Here is a 12,421-nt window from a genome sequence, read left to right as displayed (position 1 = left end):
ATCACTTGGTTAGAGAGACATCCACAAGGTCTCTCTGTTGTAAAGATACTATTTTCCCACAGTAAGTAATAAGAAACCTGTGAGGAGATACTTTCATTTTATTTTATTTTACTTATTTTTTATTTTTTATTGGAGTGTAATTGATTTACAATGTTGTGTTAGTTTCTGCTGTACAGCAAAGTGAATCAGTTATACGTATACATATATCCACTCTTTTTAAGATTCTTTTCCCATATAGGTCATTACTGAGTATTAAGCAGAGTTCCCTGTGCTATACAGTAGGTCCTTATTAGTTATCTATTTTATATATAGTAGTGTGTATATGTCAATCCCAATCTCCCAGTTTATCCCTTCCCGCCTTACCCCCGGTAACCATAAGTTTGTTTTATACATCTGTAACTCTATTTCTGTTTTGTAGATAAGTTCATTTGTACTGTTTTTTTTAGATCCCACATATAAGTGATATCATATGATATTTGTCTTTCTCTAGAAGTCTGACTTACTTCACTCAGTATGACAATCTCTAGGTCTATCCATGTTGCTGCAAATGACATTATTTTGTTCTTTTTTGTGGCTGAGTTATATTCCATTGTATATATGTACCACATCTTTATCCATTCCTCTGTTGTTGGGCATTTAGGTTGCTTCCATGTCCTGGCTATTGTAAATAGTGCTGCATTGAACACTGGGGTGCATGTATATTTTCAAATTATGGTTTTCTCCAGATATATGCCCAGGAGTGGGATTGCTGGATCATATGGTAGCTCTTTTTTTAGTTTTTTTAGTAACCTCCATACTGTTCTCCATAATGGTTGTACCAATTTACATCCCCACCAACAGTGTAGGACGGTTCCCTTTTCTCCACACCCTCTCCAGCATTTGTGTGTAGACTTTTTGATGATGGCCATTCTGACTGGTGTGAAGTGATACCTCATTGTAGTTTTGATTTGCATTTCTCTAATGATTAGTGACGTTCAGCATCTTTTCATGTGTTAGCCATCTGTATGTTTTCTTTGGAGAAATGTCTATTTAGGTCTTCCACCCATTTTTGGATTGGGTTGTTTGTTTTTGTGATATTGAGCTGCATGAGCTGTTTGTATAATTAGGAGATCAATCCCTTGTCAGTCACTTCGTTTGCAAATATTTTCTCCCCGTCTGTGGGCTATCTTTTTGTTTTGTTTATGGTTTCCTTTGCTTTTCAAAAGCTTTTAAGTTTAATTAGGTCCCATTTGTTTATTTTTGTTTTCATTTTCATTAGTCTAGAAGGTGGATCAAAAAAGATCTTGCTGCAATTTATGTCAAAGAGTGTTCTGCCTATGTTTTTCTCTAAGAGTTTTATAGTATCTGGTGTTATATTTAGATCTTTAATCCACTTTGAGTTTCTTTTTGGGTATGGTGTTAGGGAGTGTCCTACTTTCATTCTTTTACATGTAGCTGTCCAGTATTCTCAGCACCACTTTTTGAAGTGACTGTCTTTTCTCCATTATATATTCTTGCCTCCTTTGTCATAGATTAGGTGACCATGGGTGTGTGGGTTTATTGCTGGACTTTCTCTCCTGTTCCACTGATCTATATTTCTGTTTTTGTGCCAGTACCATACTGTTTTGATTACTGTAGCTTTGTAGTATAGTCTGAAGTCAGGGAGTCTGATTCCTCCAGCTCCATTTTTCTTTCTCAAGATTGCTTTGGCTGTTTGGGGTCTTTTGTGTTTCCATACAAATTGTAAAAATTTTTGTTCTAATTCTGTGAAAAATGCTATTGGTAATTTGATAGGGATTGCATTGAATCTGTAGCTTGCTCTGGGTAGTATAGTCATTTTGACAATATCGATTCTTATGTGAGGAAATACTTTAAGCTACGTAGATATCCCATGCATCATCACAGTCTCATTAATTAGTTTTAGCAACTATTAATAATTTTCTAATTACTTGATTCCTTTTATATTTATTAGTTGGCATTCTACTGTAAGGAACATTCCTTTCTCTTCTATTTATTTGCTTATCTAGTTTTTTATTTATATCAGTATGGAATCACAGTTTCTTATTTTAGTCAATGGTTTAAAATTTGCTGCTATCAGTATATATTTTGATATTCCAATTGCTTCAGACTTGTACATTGGAAGCCCCTTTCATATACGTCCTCTGTTCTGATATGTTGGTATCATTTTTAAGTCTTTCTTATTTTCTGTCAAAACAAGATTTTCCAGGCATATTTTGTACTTTCCCTGTCACAAACCTGGAATCTTTTCTCCAAAGACTCCTGGTTTCTTTTAAAGTGAAGAGTGGTATTTAGAAACCAAAATCTGGGACTAAGTGTACTCATAGTCACATGAATGTCATTGCTTCTAGTATCTCTCAGTGACAGTGGAATATATACTGAGATAAGTTTATTAAAATATGTGCAAGACATGTACACTAAAAACTATAAGACATTGCTGGGAGAAATTTAAAAATCAGAATAAATGGATAAATATACTATGTTAACAGATTCTAGGACTCAGTGTTATTAAGATGTCAATTATGAAGATGTCTTCTGCTTAGCATCTCACAAGGCTGCCATCAATTTATTGGCTGGAATCATGGTGTCATCTGAAGCTTGACTGGGGAAATATCTGCTTCTGCACTCACTCCAGTTGTTGGTGGCATTCAGTTCCTTGCCTTTATAAGAGTGAGGAATTCATTTTTCTTTCTGGATAGAGCTCCTTGTAGGCAGTCAGCTGGAGGCTGCCCACAGCTCTTAAAAGCTGCCTGCATTTCCTTGTCATGTGGGATTTCCCCACATGACACATGCACACACACACACACACACACACACACACACACATTTAATTTTTAACCTCCAATTCCATTTCAACACCACAGTGTACCTTCTAGGCTTCCTGTTCAACAATGGGAAACCTAGATCCCATTATATGTGCAAATATATTTACTCAATTTTTTCAAGCCTGGAACATATAGGTTTGCTGCAAGGAAACAGAAGATATTATGTGGTATTTGAAAAAAAAAGGCAGGGAAGATGTCATGACTTTTATAATTTGTGTTCTCTTTTTTGGAAAAGGAATTTGATCATCTGTGGTTTTGTTTGTTTTTTCTAGTTGTTTGAATAAAACCTTTAGCAGTAGAGGTCAGTAAAAATCATGCAGAACCTTGTAAGCCATGTTAGAGAGTTTGGGTTTTATTCAATGGGAATACATTGGAGGGCTTTCTGTTAAGTCATTGCATTTGTTGTAAGTAGCATTCACATCATTTTCCAAGTTATTTCCTGGTAATGTTTATTATTTACTCATTCTTCAACTTATTCTAAAACAAGATTTGAGATGGTTAGAGCAATCCATACCAAAAAGTTAGAACATACATAAAATAATGGGGCAAATTGGAATAAAGAATAAATGGAGCTGTAGAACAAAAGGCCAGGGTGAGGCCAGTTCAAAATATGCTTAACTTAAAGTACTTTAAAGTCACAAGAGGTATTGTTTTATCTGAGTTTTCTAGAGACTAGAACATTTTGAAATGCCTCATCCCCCGTCCCTTGAGATATACTCACTCAGGTTAACAGGCCTTCACAGTAACCTTCAACCCAACATCTACACCACACAGAAATGAAACTCATGATGCGATAGTCCACGGATTGCTTGTCTTGCACAAACTTTTCGGAAGCCTTCCTGATTTCTGATAATTTAACCCTTTGAAGTTAGGAGAGAAAATGGACATTTGGATAATGCCTGTTAATTTAATCATGGTAGCCAGCCAAGGCAAGCAATTCAAGCCAAAAATCCACTCCATCTTTAGTAGGACGTAGAGTTTTAAATTATAATTGACCTCTTGAGAGGAGAAACGCATGGCTTTCCACAAGGAAAAACTGAGCACTTTTGTTCATGAACACTGTAATCACTATCATAGTAACAAATTAGAAGAGAACTCCCATTTTAAAATCTGATATAATTTATTATACATTACTTCATTCTCTACTCCCTTGCTTGGTTTTTAATGGTTTGTGGCTACTTGCATACAACAATGAAGTTTCAAAGAAACCGAAGTTACAAAAGGACAATTATTTAATGCAGGAAGTATAAACCATTGCATTGGGGGATTGGAAGACATTTTTTAAAGTTCTCATATTATCTGTTTAATGATGTGTTTCTATGTGGTGAGTAATGTCTTACATTCTTGCCAAGAATATTTTGAAAGGAGTTTGTAAAAAGTATGTCGGCTAAATCACTTTTGGTATATCACTGCTAATGGTGTCATTCGCACGTTGTGAAACACAGCTCCAGTTTAATTTTGCCAAAAAAATTAGGTCATGGCAAAATACCATACTAAAACTGCACGGAAATGGGGATGAGGATAAAGCAAAGGAAGACACCAGTTCTTTTTTGTAAAGCATGATAGGGATTGGACAAAACAGGGTAGTAAGGCTGAGCCCTTTTAAACAGATACTTTTTTCGTGGTGTGTGTGTATTAATTCCAGTTCAGTATAAATGATGAATTAACTTAAAATTGGGCTAACTGGCTGCTCTGATACCTGGGTAGTGCCCGTACTCTCGTTAACCTAATTGTACGGAGACGCCCTTGTTTTCTGACTTCATACACAAACCATCGTGATTATTGTATTTCAATCTACCTTTTTCTTTTTCCAGTCAGGAAAAGGGGCTTAATGCAAATTAAGCCTTTGATGAGAAGGCACTTAATTTATAATTATTATTATTATTAACATTAAATCACGGGAATGGTTTTGTTGGAAGTTACCCACCAGGACCTGCAAATCTATTGAGGTGACACACGCCCCAACTCTCCTTACCCAGGAGTGGTCCTTGGCTGGGGCGCTTTGAGCCACTGCGCTGGTGGAGCTCCGAGGAAGGTGCGTCCCCGCTCCTCCGAGACCCATGCGCTGGGCTGGTGGAAAGCGAGGCGGAACAGTCATTGTTCTCCCAGGCCTGAGGAAAAGTGCCCGGGCTACCACCACCTCTCATTTTCGGGCGAAAATAACCCCAGCTACCGCTCTCTGGGCTTGGGATGGTTCTCCACAGCGCGACCTTCCGTTTCCTAGAGTGGGACGCCCAGCGAACACACCCAGAGTCACCTTTGCGCGCTCCTCTGGAGCCGGCTCGGCACACAGCGCACCCCAGCGGCCGCCTTGGCTTCCTTCTAGTCCTGGCCATTAGGCTTCCGGAGAGCTCGCCAGTCGCCGCCGCGGCCGCCTCGGAATCTTGGGACTGGAGAGACTGCGAGAGCCAGTCTCAGCCAGACCCCAGGGAAAGCGCGGGGCTGCTGCACCCCGCCACACCTGGGAGCGGTGAGGACCGGGAGAGGCGGGGCACGGCAGGAGGGTGGCCCGGTGCCTGAGCAGCTTCGCCGAAAGCCGGCCGGACTGGAGCAGGGCGAACGGGGAGGGTCTTGAGGCAGAGTCCAGCTCCTCCAAGGGAGGGACCCCAGCTGGGGTGGAAAACCAGCACCAGCAAGCCGCAGAGACGCGCCGCGCCGATCATGGAGCGGAGCGGCCCCGGCTCCGCGCGGCCGCAGCAGCAGTGGGACCAGGACTCGGTCGAAGCGTGGCTGGACGATCACTGGGACTTTACCTTCTCTTACTTTGTTAGGAAAGGCACCAGGTAAGAAGAGGACCCACGGAAGACCCTGCCGGGGCCTGGAGCGTGACCTGGGGCTGATCTCTCTCCCCTATTGAATTTTCCCCTTCGTTAACCATTAAACCGTCTCCACTCTCAGGCCCTTTGCTTTTGAAGTAGGGCCATGATCCTGTTACGGTGTAGAGACCTCGACTTTAAGGCCAGTACAGTCGAAAAACCGTCGGATTCGATCCAACTTGCTCACAAAGTTCAAATACAAAAATGAACGTGCCGACTCCCCCCCCCCGCCAACCACACACACACACACACACACACCCCCACACCCACACCCACACACACACACACACGCTGGCAGCCCCGGTATTCCCTGGGAGCAAGATTATTTTCATATATCTGCGCTCACAGGCCTTCCTCTAGCCCTTCTCTAGCCTCCTGGTTCCCCTAAAAATCCTTAGCGAAACCAAAACAGTTTTTAAGCCCCTTCCCTGCAGCTCCGGAAGCACCATTTCCAACGCGTTCCCTGTGGCTCCGCTCCTCCCCCGTCTCTCTTCGCCCCGGCCCTGGCGGGGCGGGGAAGCCAGGGTAGGGGCGAGACCACGAAGAAGCCCAAAGGCAGCAACATGCCGGAACCTTCCCAAAGTGAGTGCTGTCGCCTTTTGCCCCCTTCCAGTCCCCTGGTTGTTTCGCGCTCCCCTTTTCCTTCGCTTTTGCGCGCAAGGCGGCGCCGCCGAACGGGCTCCGCGAAGGGGTTCGTGGCGTGCACACAAAGGGCGGTGGAGAGGCGCGGCGGTGAGCGGACCCCGGCGGGTGACAGGTCCCGCGGCCCGAGGCGACCCCAGAGGCCAGCTCTTCCTGGTCCGGAGCCAAGCGCTGGGGCGCCTGCTGCGGAGGGCGGGGAGGAGGGAGCCTGTCCTTTGGGAGGCGGGGTCCTGTCCTTTGGGAGGCGGCTGCGCAGCGAGCAGTCGGGGCGCGCGTGGGAAACGTTCGCGGGAGACTTAGAGAGGAATTGAGGCTGAAGCCGAGGGGCTAGGAGGGTGGAACGGAGAGTGCGTGGCAGGCTGGTGCCCCGAAGCCGGAGGAGTTGGTGCGAAGCCGGGGCGCGGGCAAGGCTGCTGCGCTCGGACTCGGGCTGACTCCCAGACGCACCCCTTTGGAGAAGGGGCCCGAACCTCGCCGTCGCCGGCTCCCGGCAGCGGCCTTCGGGCAGCTGACGCTGGCCGCCTCGCCGGGAGGGAGACGCACGCGGGGCGGTGATGGTGAAAGGGCCGGCCGGGGCTGGGCGCTGGGCTCCCACTCGCCGGCGCACCGCTGCGACTCGGCCGGGCGTTCCCAGCCAGGGGCCGGTGCAGCGCGGGGCGAACGGGCGGCCGCGGGCGGTGGCGCGACCGCGGGGGCGGTAGGGGAGCCGGCTTCGAGTTACCGTCCTCACCTGGGCACGTCGTCGCCCCCCGGCGCCTCCTGGAGTCCAGGGTCCGTCGAGGCCGCCTGATCTGCACCTCCAACTCATCACGTTTGCTATGTTGCCTTTTGGGGACAAAACAAGGTACTTCCTTCAGCATCTCCCCGTCTTTCCCACTTTCCCCGGGGGCGCGGTGGGTGCCGGGTGCCGGGGGGTGGCACCCGGGTCACACCGGCGGGCGACGCTTCACTGAAAATGGACTCTATGAGATTTTTGTCTTCCTTTACTTTCCCGTGGATGTAATACTTTGAGGTCTTAGATGGGGCTCTTTTTAACTCTACGTCTTCTAACGAACGTTCGGAGTTGGTGTCGATTTGATCACTTTCGGAGGTTTTTAATAAGAGGCGGTGGCTTCGGCGCAAATCTTATCTCTTCTGTTTAATTACTCCGCTCTCCTTTTAAAATCCTGTTCGCCGCTTTCGCCTTCTATCAAAATCCTAAATCTGGAGCGACCAGAGGATAAACCCTGAATGGAAAGTGGTTTCTTTTCGAAGAGGACTTTTCTGCGAGTTTGGAGTGAGGCACTAAGACCATCTAGGTCTGGAAGTATCGATTTCTGGGAGCCAACAGTTTTTAGAGGTCACCTCCTCCTAGGCCATCTGTCCCCGGTTTGCTTTCACCCTTGCACACTTCCACTCTTCCGCCCTTAATGAACTATAGCGCATAGAATGGGGAATGGGCAGGAGAACTGGGCTGATATTTTAAATGTGTAGGGGGATGTTCTTTAGAGATGTTCTTCAGGCAGATTATTAAGAAAGAACAAAATTACTTATTTTAAAATCAGCGTAAATGTCCTTTGTCTCCCGCCCCCCCTTTTAAAGACATAAACTTGGGATTGTTTGGCGGTAGGTTTTAACTCATACGTAAAAACACTTCACTTTGAGAGCCTGCCAAAACTTTGAGTTACTTTTTTTTGGAAAATAAATTGAGTGAGTTAAGTTACATTTCTTTTCACATTACTTTTTTTCCCAAGTAGCATAGGATTAAAATCCCAGTTCTCAAAAGTACACTGCTTAGTGTAAAATTTAGACCTTCAGTTAGGGTTTTTATATTACAGTTGATGTTGACAAGAGGCTGAGCCCTTTCTGTGATATATATGTGTGTGTATACAATCTTGAGAGAAGAGTTTATGCTGAGTGTAAGCCGGAAAATGAAAGTGTAAGACATTCAAGAGTAGGGCAGGCTCTCAATTTTAGGAGTTACAAGGCGCTGAAAGTTGTCAGTGTGAAGAATATAATCTAAGTCTTATCCGTAGCCAGAGGTTTTTTCAAGAAACAGTATTCCAGTTTGGGCTTATATTTGATGGCATTAACTGGAAACTTAAAATAAGAATCAGAGATTGGGCACTAGTTGATTATAAAAAGGCCAACCTGCTGAACACGGTGTGATTCACATGGTTGTGGTCAAATCTTATTACAGACACCTTAACTTTACAGGTAAGTCGTTTGTTTGTTTGTTTGTTTGCTTTAACAAGAAGATCACATTACTTTGCTTTTTTCCCTTTTGTTACACAATGTAAAAAATGAATACTGTATGTGATTCAGGAAACCCATGCAACAGAATAGCTCTGTAGAGGCATTTGGCGAGTTTTAAGATTTTAAATAAATTTGAACTCACTGAGATTGGCCATCTGTGCCTGTAAACAATCTCATTGATAGAACTATTTCTACCTTATTTGATTTAATTGTTGTTTGACATTCATGCATGCTTCTCTATTCTCTCCCCAGACTGAATGGTCTGCACTCAATAGTAGTCACTGAATAGAAGGAAGGTTCTGGCACTAAATTCTCATTTAAACACCTGTGAATTTTGGTTGACCTTGAAAGCAGTTATTGCTGCTGTATTACATTGTTTCCTATAATTATCTGCAAATACAGAGCTAAGCACCTCCTTAAAAGCTATAGCTTGCAGCACACAAATAGATGCTTTTCAGCAATCAAAACCTGTTTAAGTGAATTTTGAGAGTGTCAGTTGAACGATTCATAACATAATCTATAGGCATAAAAATTACTTGGAGACTAGTAACTAAAACCTATGGAAAACCTCCACCCTTGCTATCATAGAAAACTTTGCAGTCCTACGAGTTTGAGATGCTGCGTTCATTAAGGGCTTTAATGCTTGTGCATTCACAGATGAAGCCTTTCTGGTGCTAATGCCACTTTAACAGCTGTTGTTATTCTTGACAGCTTATTAGAATAACTTACCTTTCATTAGTTACTAATCAGCTCTGTGATTGTGCACGATGTTTTAGATCATTTAGAATTGTAGGGGTAATATGATTGACTTTTTATTGCTTTTTTTGGTACTAGACAAAAGCTTGAGAATATTTGGCATATACTGGAAATAGGAGATACTAAGTGAGGACAACTTTTTATGACCACTTGGATCAAAGTCCAGAAACAGAAGTTTTACACTCGCATGTAGTTTTCTATGATAGACCTTTTATTTGACACTGCAAAGCTGTGGTGAATTAGTTGATGTTCCAGGTCCTGAGTTTGGGATTCTTTCTTTCTTTCTCTCTTTCTTTCTTTCTCTCTTTTCTTTCTTTCTCTCTTTTCTTTCTTTCTTTTTTCTTTCTTTCTTTCTTTCTTTCTTTCTTTCTTTCTTTCTTTCTTTCTTTCTTTCTTTGTCTTTTCTTTTTTCTCATCTCTAAAAGCTGTAACTTTTTTTGCAAGATATTATCTTAAAGTCAGATGATAGGTGTAAAATAAATATTGCTATTCAATCTTAAAAATGATTGTTTCTATGATCATATAGGAATATAAACTCACAATGTTCAGACACGTTTTGTTAAGCATATTTTGTTAAGCAGTCACTAGTGTTGAAGATAATAAAATCCTGTGGGTATTGACTCAGTCTGGCTTTGATATTATTTCTGATATTTTCATTATGGTAATTCTGGTGTAATAATGTCCTTTTATCCTTGTATTGCTTATAACCAGGGTCCTTATAGCTAGCTTGAAGGTACCTTTTAGTGCCCTAAAAGTACTCATGTGGATTGAATTTGGATAGGATTGAATCTGGAAGAATCCGTATGAGCCCCTGAAATGATGTTTCTCATTGCTCTTCTATCACTCGTGTTCTCAAGGTTTCATATTCAGTTCCATTTTTAAAGCCCCCAATACAAGATCATGATTCCTAAAACTGTGGTACAACTAATGCATTGCAATTAGTCATTCAAAATAAATCTATTTGCTTAGTATAACACTTAAATAGGCTTGTGGTACAGTTCAGTAGCTTTTTTTTTCAGTTTGTGATCTGAAGATCTATTGGAATTGCCAAAATTTTCTTAATATCGTCTTCAGTACCTAAAGATGAGCAGTTTTTAGCATTTTGATTATGTTGTACAACAAAATTTCCTTTTTAAATAGTTCCACCTAAAGAAATGACTTGAGTCTGGTCTCTGATATCATTTCTTTTAAAATATTTGAAAGGGCTTTCAAATTGTATGGGTAAAGTTTGTACCTTCACCCTTATCTGATTACAGAGAGTAGTATGTCTTACTAAGTTGCTTCCCTTCCTCTATATTTGAAAATGTGAATTAACTTAAAACTGATTGAACTTCCTGCTACATTTTAATAATGCTTGGAAAAGAGTTCTTTCATACTTGAAAAGGCTTAAAAAAAAAGTGCTTGGTATTTATTAGTTTGTCCCCCAAATATTTTTCAAACTAACAGTTTATTAAACCTGTAACTGTTGTGTTGAGTTAGATCTTTTTCTTTGTTCTCAGGGCTAATTGTAGGATAAAAACTCATCTTAGGATAAAAGCCTTTGGTAAGGACTGCAGGGCAGTTAAATAAATCACTGAGTTGATTGATATTGGAGGGTTGAAAATGACTAATTTTTGAGTTTAGAATGCAGACTAGCTACTGTCTTTGCAGGACTTCTTATGAGATTACTTTAGCTGGACAGATGTAGATTCAGTTGACCAATGTTATAACTGATTGATGTGGCCTTGGAAATATCTGTTAAATCAGGTTCTCAGTAAAAAAAAAAAAAAAAAAAAAAAGTGCCTGTGAATTACAACATAAGAATAAAAATTGAAGAAAGTCTTTCCACTTGAGTCATTCATTTGATATTTAGTTCTGTAATCTTATTTACCGACTTGGTATTCTCACTTTATTTTGAATCATAGTTTTTTTCATGGTGTGAGTGCTTTATTCATTTTCTCTAACTGGTAGGAATTTAAACTTATTGCCAACTAAATATTTAAGGCAGGTAAAGAAAACTGAGTGTTAAGTTCATAAGAGTCATTCTGATGAATATTCTAAAAAGCTTTAAAAAAGCCATATATATGGAGATACAGATATCCACGTGCCCCATTTGTAGTTTGTAGTGAACATGCTTTATGAAGTCTTAGGTGCCATTGTTAGCTTCTGTGTTCTTTGAGACCTTTCTCTTGATTCTGAATTGTAAAGTAAGATTAACAGTTTGCAAATTGTCTTCTCTGAATAATTTTGTTACTTATTATATTTCGTAATAATAAGTATACTGAGGTCATAAGAAGAGAAAAGCTGATTTTTTTTTCTTCTTAACATCTTTATTGGAGTATAATTGCTTTACAGTGGTGTGTTAGTTTCTGCTTTATAACAAAGTGAATCAGCTATACATATACAGATCCTGATTTTTTAAGCTGATGAAATAATTAAAACACACACACAGGATCTTTGAACTTTAGAGTTGGAGGAAATCATGTAGTTCAGTGTCTTTCAAATTTTTTTTTTTTTTTTTTGCTCGGGCCTCTCACTGTTGTGACCTCTCCCGTTGCGGAGCGCAGGCTCAGCGGCCATGGCTCACGGGCCCAGCCGCTGCGCGGCATGTGGGATCTTTCCGGACCGGGGCACGAACCCGTGTCCCCTGCATCGGCAGGCGGACTCTCAACCACTGCGTCACCAGGGAAGCCCAAGAAAGACATTCTTATTGATCCCCAGTATCTTAGTTAAAAAGCTTTTGGTCACAAGTGACAAAAACTCAACTTGAACTCGTACATAATTAACTCACATGATTGACGTTCCTGGAGATTGGTTTGGGTGTGAAATAATCTTGTCAACATTCTTTTTGTCTGTATGTCTATCTAGTCAGTCTGTCTTCCTTCCTTCCTTCCTTCCTTCCTTCCTTCCTTCCTCCCTTCCTCCCTTCCTCCCTCCCTCCCTCCCTCCCACCCTTCCTCCCTCCATCTGTCCTTTTGGCCCTATGCTGCATTGGCTTTATTCTCCGGTAGACTTTCTTCGTGAGCTGGAAAAGTTTCTTCTTGGCAAGTTTATGTGGGTCTTAAATTTCTCACGTTTGAAAAGTACCTTCTTATCCGTATCAGCCCTCTCAAAATTATTTGGCCTTGCTTGCATCACTTGCCTGCTCTGGGCCAGTCATTGTGTCAGGAA

At 41.8% G+C, this 12,421-nt stretch overlaps 1 protein-coding gene across 2 annotated transcripts in view; it reads left to right on the top strand.

The window, feature by feature from the left end:
• The first annotated feature begins 5,252 nt into the window (after positions 1-5,252).
• The window catches only part of PDE5A (phosphodiesterase 5A), a 135,915-nt gene continuing 128,746 nt past the window's right edge, over positions 5,253-12,421 (top strand). Inside the window, exon 1 of one of the 2 annotated variants that reach the window (XM_060012937.2) lies at positions 5,253-5,605. In XM_060012937.2, the coding sequence (XP_059868920.1) occupies positions 5,484-5,605 (122 nt within the window). In that variant the 5' untranslated portion in view covers positions 5,253-5,483. Of the gene's footprint in view, positions 5,606-6,184; positions 6,221-12,421 lie in introns of those variants that run through there. The other variant, XM_060012938.2, reaches the window with a different exon arrangement.

Source organism: Delphinus delphis, chromosome 5 (assembly GCF_949987515.2).
Source record: "Delphinus delphis chromosome 5, mDelDel1.2, whole genome shotgun sequence".
NCBI lineage: Eukaryota > Metazoa > Chordata > Mammalia > Artiodactyla > Delphinidae > Delphinus > Delphinus delphis.
The sequence above is the reverse complement of the archived record's forward strand: the minus strand, read 5'-3'. Positions and strand labels throughout refer to the sequence as shown.